Genomic DNA, 10,104 nt, shown 5'->3' with positions numbered 1-10,104 from the left:
TATCCTATTGTAGAAATAAGCTTCCACAGGGTTCCCATGCCTACTTTTTGTCTTTTGTGATTATGCAGATACAACAATTTCTAAGAAATGTGAGAAAATATTTTTATTTTTGCATAAACGTAAAACTTTAAAATATAAATGTCCATGACTTTTCCAAGCCTGAAAATCGAATGTTTAAAATCCGCCTTATATTTCCAAGTTTTCCAAAACCTGAAATACTTGAATTTAAAGGGAAATGACCACACCGGTTTTTCTTTGCAATAACCTTCATAAAACTGGCTAATATCTGGAAAAGTAGCACACAAAATAACATTGCGTTACGACAGAAAACTTTGTTTTTTTTTTGGTTTAGATTTATTGTGCTATGTACAAAATAAAAGTGCCAGGTAAAACAGCAAATGTTTAAAACTTGTCAGGATGAAGCTCCATCTCCTTTTTGATTCTGTTCTCCACCAGAAGTGCTAGATTTGAGTCCGTCATGGGTAGATTGTAACTTACAAACACCTGTTTCTTTGTCTTCTTTGCTGAAAAGAAAGAGAAGTTAGAAAACCAGTTAAAGTTGTAAATGATTAGTTAAAGCAGGTCTTACTGAGTCTCTGTGCAAGAGAGCTTGGTGTCGTGTCTGACGTGTCGCCTAGAACCAGAGTGGACAGAGGCATTGAATCCTGGGAAAAAACAAACAAACAAACACATGATATTGACATTTTCATGAAAGAGATACTTTCATACGTGAACCATCAGGCTTGAAATACAATGCATTATCATATTAAGTATTTTAAATGTTAAGAATACTTTGTATACCTTGTAAAATTGTTACAAGACAAAATTAAATTGATATGGTTAGATCAAAATAACTGGTTTCTATAAATCAAATGATACACTTTGTTACAAAAATAGACTTAACATATTTAGAAATGGTAAATACAACCATCAACTTTTAAAATGTGCTAAAAAGGCTAAAACTAAATATAAATATTTAAAAATGTAAAAAAAAAATTAGATAAGTTTCCTTGGCAAATAATTAAAATAATTCGATTTGAGCTAAGCTAGTATTAAATTAACAAAAACAGAAATAAACACTGCTAAAAAAATATTGTGAATAACTTAAGTTTAAGTGTAACATTTACTAAAACTACAATGAAAATAAATTAAAGCTAAATAGAAATAGAAAAGTGACAAAAGCATAAACCAAATTTAAACAAGTTTAAATAAATCTGAAACTAAATATACATATTAGATGAAAAAATAAAAAAAACAAACAAAAAACTAAAATAGAAAAGTTTCCTTGGCAAATAACTGAAATAATTAGATTTAAGCTAAAGTATTAAATTAACTAAAAGTAAATTAAAAAGTAAATTAAAGCATAAAACAAAATGACCAAAATTTATTGTTATTGTTATTATTAAAATAAATAAAACACTGAAATAAATGTAAGCTAAATAAACATAAAAATGAAAGAAAATAAATAAATTATTAAAACAAACCTAAACAATAAAAAACTGTTTAAATAAAGTGTAAATAAAATATAAATGTTAGGTGAAAAACTTAATGTTAAAACTGTTAAGAAATATTGTGAATAACTTAAGTTTAAGTATTAGATTTACTTAACTAAAACAAAACAAAAAAGAAAGTTAAATAGACACAAAACAAAATACCTAAAACTACTAAGATTCAACTAAAATTAACTGTTTAAATAAATCTGAAACTAAATATACATTTTTTTAGATAAAAAATAAATAAAATTAAAATAAAGCTATTTGGAAAAATAAAAAAGCATAAAACAAAATTTACAAAAATTGTGTTATTGTTAACTACAACTAAAACAATAAAAAATGGTTTAAATAAAGCGTTAACGAAATGACAATATTAGATGAAAATCTTAAAAACTTTAACAAATTAGAAAAACAAGGTTTAAGTAAATAAAATAAAAGTTTAAGTAAACAAAATAAAACTACTAAAAGATTAAAATAAAATGACAACAATTTATTAAATATTATTAAATATTAGATGAATTTTTTTTAAATATTAGATGAAAAACTATAACAAATTAGAAATGTTGCACTGGCAAGTAACTAAAATAACAAGGCTTAAGTAAATATAAATAACAGTTAATAAAATACAACTACTAAAAAAAAATAATAATAAAACGACTAAACGCTACGCTCAAATTAAAAAAAAAAAAAAAGATCATTAAAAATATTAACAAATACTATGATAAAATATAAACAATATAAGTGCCCAGTACACCCACTAACTACAACTAAAACTATAAAAAAACAGTTTAAAAAAAAAAAGCATTTAAGAAAACAGCAATATTAGATGAAAAACTTTAACAAATTAGAAAACAACAAGGTTTAACTAAAAATAAAAGTTTAAGTAAAAAATTAAATTACTAAAAGATTCAAATAAAATTACTACAATTTCAGTTTCCTTGTCAAATAATTGAAATAGATTTAAGCTAAAGTATTAAATTAACTAAAATGGAATTAAATTAAAGCATGTAAATGACTATTCAAACGAAATATAAATATTAGATTAAAAACCTAAACAAATTAGAAGTGTTGCACTGGCAAATAACTCAAATAACAAGGTTTCAGTAAATATCAATAAAAGTAAACAAATAAAAAAAAATACTAAAACTTAAACTACAACTGAAATACAAACAGAACACAAAATGTAGTATTAAAAGGTCATTCAAAATATTAACAAATACTATGATAAAATACCAAAAAATTGAATAGAACTAAATAACTAAAATAACAAGGTTTGAGTAAATATAAGAGTAATCAAAATAAAAAAGAATTACAATAAAATTACTAAAGCTTAACTTACAATTAAAATGCAAACAGATTTTTAAATAAATATGTAATTTATGATAAAATAGCCCAAACAGATTTAGAAACTATACATTAATATATATATACTTAACTAAAACTATTAAAAAAGGTTTAAATAAATGTTAACAAAATATAAATATTAGATGAAAAACAGAAAACTTTTTTTTAACAAATTAAAATTGTTGTATTGGCAAATAACTAAAATTAAAAAAAAATATATAAGGATTTTGACTCGAGTAACATTAAACAGAATGTATTAAAAGGTTATTCAAAATATTAACAAATACTATAATAAAATATTAACAATATGAATATAACTGCCCAGTAAACACACTGATTTACCATGCGTTTTACCATAGTAAACATAGGCTTACAAAAACATACCAAACAAACCCAAAAGTACTATAATACACATGTAAACAGCATGGTATTTGAATATGATTATCACGGGAATTCTAGATAAATCCAGGACTCACTAATTTACTGTTGACGGCCAGGGCCAGATTGGACAGAACCGGGTTCGAGCCGATCCAGAGGAAGAACCCGCCGCTCAGCTTCATCACGTGGAAATGAACGACATGCTCCAGAATCTTCTCCGAGAAATCATGGAGCGTAATGGACTCAGCGGGTGCCTGAGCACCGCAGTCACCGTTTACCACAGTCTCCATCACGATAAACCCTCACACAACGGTCAGTGAATGGACAAATCTCATAATGAAAGTAAAAACAAACGCCAGAGCGCGCCGATCTTCCACACTTCCGCTCACTGACAGCGACGCGACGCTGCAGCGACACCAGCCGGTCTGGCGGAGGAGTGACGTCAGCAAACATTAACATAATATATGCATTTTCTTTCAAATGAAAATACTGAACATTACATTTACGTATATAATTATAATAATAAATGCATACATTAAAAGCGAATAGTGACTGACGCCGTCGAGCTCCAAAAATGACATAAAAGCACTTAAAAGTATATAAAAATAAAAAAGTCTATTTGTGACCCTGGACCACAAAACCAGTCATAAGTGTAAATTTGTCGAAATTGAGATTCTTACGTCATCTGAAAGCTAGGACAAAATAGGACAATGTTTGTCTGAGATACAACTATTTGAAAATCTGGAATCTGAGGGTGCAAAAAAATGTAAATATTGAGAAAATCGCCTTAAAAGTTGTCCAAATGAAGTTCTTAGCAATGCGTATTACTAATCAATTATCAAGTTTTTATATATTTATGGTAGAAAATTATCTTTATGTAACATGATCTTTACTTAATACGCTAATGATTTTTGGCATAAAAGAAAAATCGATAATTTTGACCCATACAATGTATTTTCGGCTATTGCTACAAATATAACCGTGCTACTTAAGACTGGTTTTGTGGTCCAGGGTCACATTTTACTCAAACGCTATATAACAATCTGAAGTAATATATTTATTATGTTTGAAAAACAAACCAGAATCTTGTTTAATTTGTGATTATGAACAAATAAATTCATATACCTTAGTACTGTAAGATACTTAAAAAAAAAGTTAACCTTATAGAAGGATTTTGTTATGATAAAATAGCCCAAACAGATTTAGAAACTTTATATTAATATATACAGGGGTTGGACAATGAAACTGAAACACCTGGTTTTAGACCACAGTTAGTATGGTGTTGGGCCTCCTTTTTTTGGCCAATAGAGCATTTCGTCTTTGGAATTGTCATTTACAAGTCCTGCACAGTTGCCAAAGGCATTTTGAGCCATTCTCCTCTTGCAGATCAGGGGTCAGGTCACTATATGATTCTGGTGTAGGAAAATGTCATCTGACTCGCTTCTCCAAAACACCCCAAAGTGGCACAATAATATTCAGATCTGGAGACTATGCAGGCCATGGGAGATGTCCAACTTCACTTTTCTTGTTCATAAGACCACTCTGTGGGGTTGGACAATGAAACTGAAACACTGGCCAATATAATGTTGGAGGTTTCATGGCTATATTTTTGCAGCCTGGTGGCCAATCTTCACTGATTGCACATTCCACCAGTAAGAACAGGTGTGAACGTTAACTATGTGCACCCAATGGTTCAGACATTGTACTCTGAAGGTGGTACCATGTATCAGGATGATAATGCACCAGTACACACAGCAAGACAGGTGACAGAGTGGTCTGATGAACAAGAAAAGTGAAGTTGGACATCTCCCATGGCATGCATAGTCACCAGATCTGAATATTATTGTGCCACTTTGGGGTGTTTTGGAGGAGCGAGTCAGATAACATTTTCCTACACCAGAATCATATATAGGGCTGGGTATCGTTCCAAAATGTTCGATACCGATACCGATACCGATACCCTGAATTCGATACCGGTTCCGAACGATACTTTTTTCGATACTTTTATTTTAAGAAATGTATTTTAACAAGATTAGTTTTTCAGGATGTTTGTGACACTTTCACATCAGGCTTATCTCTAAGACCAATAAACAAAGGAACAAAAGCACAAAATGAACAAAGTGTAGTTAAGACAATATATCAGTGAATGTTTTTTTTAATAAAGTTCAAACAGTTTTAACTCAATCAGATTTAAGTATTTGTGAGGCTCACTGCTGCTTAAAGGTTTAGTTCACCCCAAAATTTAAATTCTGTCATTAATTATCTACAAATGAAGATATTTTGGATTTCTAAATCTCCCATAGATAAATCTTTGAATAAAGTTATTTTTGTTTACTTTGCACACAGAAGTATTCTCGCAGCTTCATATAATTATGATTGAACCACTTATATCACATTGACTTATTTTGACTATGTTTTTGGTTCCTTTCTGGGCATTGAAAATGCATATCCAGTAAATATAGGAGGATCAGAAAGATCTTGGATTAAATCCAAATGATCTTCATTTGTGTTCTGAAGATAAACAAAGGTCTTATGGGTTTGGAACAACATTAGGGTGAGTTTATAATGACAGAATTTTCATTTTTTTGGTGAACTAACCTTTTAAGATCACCTGAAATCACTCTTCAGAAAAATTAGCATGTAAGACAGATATTGATTCTTCATGGTCAATTTTGATTGCCGATGTTTTACAAGCAAATGGGCTGATTCTGAAAGCCTTTTTAATATATTTAGTTTACACCTTAAGCAAGGGACAAGAATGAATGATAATATGAGTACATGAACAAGATGTTTATTTTCTCTATTATAGGTACAGCCATTTAAATTAGAGGCAACCACTGCATTTAGATTAAAATCTAAATAAATGACAAAATATATTATAAATAACAAAAAATAAACGACACAGTTCTTTCTTAGTCGTATAGACAATAAATACAACCATAATCAAAATAGGCTACTCTTTCAAAATTCAAAGTGCAAACAGAGACCGAATCTTCAAGCATGATACAGAGCTATTAATAGACAACTAATTTGTCAGCCCACATACTAATAACAGCTTCAATATTTTATGAAGCCTAATTTGCGCGCATTGGGGAGTCGTTCTCTAAACGTGGGGTATTAAAATTGCTTTAAATGCGTGTGCGCGTCTTACTTTTGGTTTCGTTTCAACGATCCCGCGAAACTCGGCGGTGATGAGCGTGCATTCTACAATACAAGAGATTACTTTAACAAAACCTTTTGAAAGTCAGAGGACACAAACGGGATTTTGAAAAGCGTGTCCTCAGTGAAAATTATGCCCCTGCGTGAGTGCAACTCTGCCGCTGAGTTATCGTTTTATGTGAATGTATGTCGCGTTGTACCTATACTGAGACTATATTGAGACTGAGGCGCCAGAATTGTATCCGACAGAATGTGTCTGGTGTTTTCTCATATTTGACGTGTTGCCAGTCTTGGACGCGATAACCTTTTTACAAATATTGCATCACACGCTGTTGCCGTCAATATTGGCATAATGTAGCAATACTTTTGATCGCTTATACATCGTTTGCGTTAAATTTATGCTATGCTTTAAAGTACAGTGTACATTACAGCCTCACATTTGACAAGCTCTGGGCGAGTGGGCGTAACCGCCGTAAACTATTGATTTTCAAGGCAGTCTCGCCACAGCTAATCACCAGCATTTGATCCGGGCACGTTAAAGATACCGCACGTTTTCTAGCTCACTGACGTTGACAAGATTATATCCTTGGGTATCGAAATTTGGTACCGAACGAAAATGATTTTTCCGATACTCGATAGTATCGAGACAATTCGGTCGGTGCTTAAAAAGTATCGAACTCGATACCCAGCCCTAATCATATAGTGACCTGACCCCTGATCTGCAAGAGGAGAATGGCTCAAAATGCCTTTGGCAACTGTGCAGGACTTGTAAATGACAATTCCAAAGACCAAATGCTCTATTGGCCAAAAAAAGGAGGCCCAACACCATACTAACTGTGGTCTAAAACCAGGTGTTTCAGTTTCATTGTCCAACCCCTGTATATACACATACATAGTTTTAACTAAAACGATTAGAAACAGTTAAAGTAAATGTTAACAAATTGTAATTTTTTTTTTTTTTTGGGCAAATAACTAAAATAAAATAAAAACGTTTTAGAAGGATTTTATTAACGGAAAATATGTAATTTATGATAAAATCGCCCAAACAGATTTAGAAACTATACATTAATATATATATATATATATATATATATATATATATATATATATATATATATACTTTTAACTTAAACTATTAAAAATGGTTTAAATAAATGTTAACAAAATATAAATATTAGATGAAAAACAGAAAACTTTTTTTTTTAACAAATTAAAATTGTTGCATTGGCAAATAACTAAACTAAAAAAAAAAATAAGGATTTTGACTCGAGTAACATTTAATACAATTTTATTAACATAAAATATTTTATTTGTTATAATAAAATAGCCCAAACAGATTTAGAAACTATTAATATATATACTTTTAACTATGTTAACAAAATATAAATATTAGATGAAAAACTTAAAAACTTTAACAAATTAGAATTGTTGCATTAGCAAATAACTAAAATAACAAAGTTTAATTAAATATAGATAATTAGTAAAATTAATATAGTAAAATTAAAGCTAAACAGAAATATAATGACAAAGCATAAAACAAAATTACTACAATTTCTGTTATTGTTAACTACAACTACATTTTCTTAAGATAATTTAATAGAATAGCCCAAACACATTTAGAAACTATATATTAATATATATATACTTTTATATACTATATAATGTTTTTCATATGCAGTGTATGTGTGTGCTTGTTTTTTTTTTGTGTGTGTAAAAAACACATTTAGAAACTATATCATATATTATTTTATTTTATTTTTTTAATTGAAAGTATATATTTTACACATTACCAGTTAAAAGTTTTTGGACAGTAAGATTTTTGATGTTTTTAAATAAGTCTCTTCTGCTCACCAAGCCTGCATGTATTTGATCCAAAATACAGCAAAAGCAGTGATATTGTGAAATATTTTTACTATTTAAAATAACCCATTTCTATTTGAATATATTTTAATTTGTAATTTATTCCTGTGATCAAAGCTGAATTTTTAGCATAATTCCTCCAGTCTTCAGTGTCACATGATTCTTCAGAAATCATTCTAATATTATCATCAATATTTAAAACAGCTTTGATGAATAGAAAGATCCAAAGATAAAAAATATATATATATTTTACTCAGCTGTTTTCCATATAATAATAATAATAATAATAATAATAATAATAAACGTTTTTGAGCAGCAAATCAGAATATTAGAATGATTTCTGAAAGATCATGTGACACTGAAGACTGGAGTAATGATGCTAAAAAGTCAGCTTTGAAATCACAGGAATAAATCACATTTTAAAATATACTCAAATACAAAACGAATATTTTAAATAGTAAAAATATTTCAAATTTTTACTGTTTTTGCTGTGCTTTGGATCAAATAAATGCAGGCATACATCAATATTTTTTACTATACCATACTTGTATATCACCACAGATTACACATTTAAAATGAAAGCAGTCTGTTATAACAATCAGTGGTTTTGTCTTATTGAAACAAACCCAGTAATGTCATTGTTTACTCTAATAACTGGACATCAGAGCGTTGAAGGTGGTGATGGTTGTGTCAGAAACTCCTGCACCAGTGTGTTGAACTCACTGGAATATCGCAGATGCAAATTGTGCTTCCCCTCCGGCATCACATGCAGCCTGATGAACACAAGCCATCGGTTAACAGACTGAAGAACATCATCTGTACTGACACTAGCTGTGGGAGTCTCACCTTGAGCCCTTGATGTTCTGATGCAGGTATTCTGGGTGAAATGAAGGCACCACAGGATCTTTGGCTCCATGGATGATGAGCGTGGGACAGGAGATCAGCGGCAGCACTTCCCTACATATGTTACCTGATGACAATAAAAAAGTTTCAGTAATTTATTATTATAATGAGAATCTTTTTGCTCAACTATGATGAAAATTATATCATAATGCAAAAAAAATAATAATAATATTTTAAATTTGTAAATATTTTTTTTTAGATTTTAAATTTATTAAATTCATTCTTTTTATTTTTATATATTGTTATTTATTTTTATTTTTATTACATATTAAGACTTTTATATATTAATTACAGCACATATTATAATTATTATACATTTTTTATATATGTGACCCTGGACCACAAAACCAGTCATAAGGTTAAATTTTACAAAACTGAGATGTATGCATCATATGAAAGTTCAATAAATAAGCTTTCTATTGATGTATGGTTTGTTAGGATAGGACAATATTTGGCCGAGATACATCTATTTGAAAATCTGGAATCTGAGGGTGCAAAAAAATCAAAATACTGAGAAAATCACCTTTAAAGTTGTCCAAATTAAGTTCTTAACAATGCATATTTTACAAAAAATCTTTTTGGAACATGATCTTTACTGAATTCCCTAATGATTTTTGACATAAAAGAAAAATCAATAATTTTGACCCATACAATGTATTTTTGGCTATTGCTACAAATATACCCCAGCGACTTAAGACTGGTTTTGTGGTCCTGGGTCACATATATTTATATTAACTTTTATTTTTAGATTTTTTTATTAATAGAATTTTTATTTAGTTTAGAATTTAGCAATTTTGTTATGTACTTTTCTCTCTCTATATATATAATTATATAGATTTTATTAATTTTTAAATTTCACTTTTAGTCATTTTAGTACTTCAATTTTATTTCAGTTAGTTGCAGCATTTCAAATGTTCTTAAAGTATTTTAGGTTTGTCATCTAATATTTATATTTTAATTTCTAAGC

The 10,104-nt window shown here is 29.2% G+C and overlaps 1 protein-coding gene and 1 long non-coding RNA gene across 2 annotated transcripts; both read right to left on the bottom strand.

Annotated features, from left to right (window-relative positions):
• Positions 1-3,618, bottom strand: LOC141348683 (proteasome assembly chaperone 4-like). The gene is made up of 3 exons (XM_073852958.1): positions 3,314-3,618; positions 590-665; positions 1-524 (listed from the first exon to the last, which is right to left on the bottom strand). The coding sequence occupies exons 1-3, from the start codon at positions 3,503-3,505 to the stop codon at positions 403-405; spliced, it is 390 nt and encodes a 129-aa protein (XP_073709059.1). The 5' UTR covers positions 3,506-3,618; the 3' UTR covers positions 1-402.
• A 4,489-nt stretch (positions 3,619-8,107) lies between these two features.
• On the bottom strand, positions 8,108-9,205 carry LOC141348685 (uncharacterized). The gene is made up of 2 exons (XR_012357540.1): positions 9,081-9,205; positions 8,108-9,007 (listed from the first exon to the last, which is right to left on the bottom strand). It is a non-coding gene; the product is annotated as an uncharacterized lncRNA (long non-coding RNA).
• Between the last annotated feature and the right edge of the window lie 899 nt (positions 9,206-10,104).

This window comes from Garra rufa, chromosome 13 (assembly GCF_049309525.1).
Source record: "Garra rufa chromosome 13, GarRuf1.0, whole genome shotgun sequence".
NCBI classification, from domain to species: Eukaryota; Metazoa; Chordata; class Actinopteri; order Cypriniformes; family Cyprinidae; genus Garra; species Garra rufa.
This window is presented reverse-complemented; position numbering and strand designations above follow the sequence as displayed.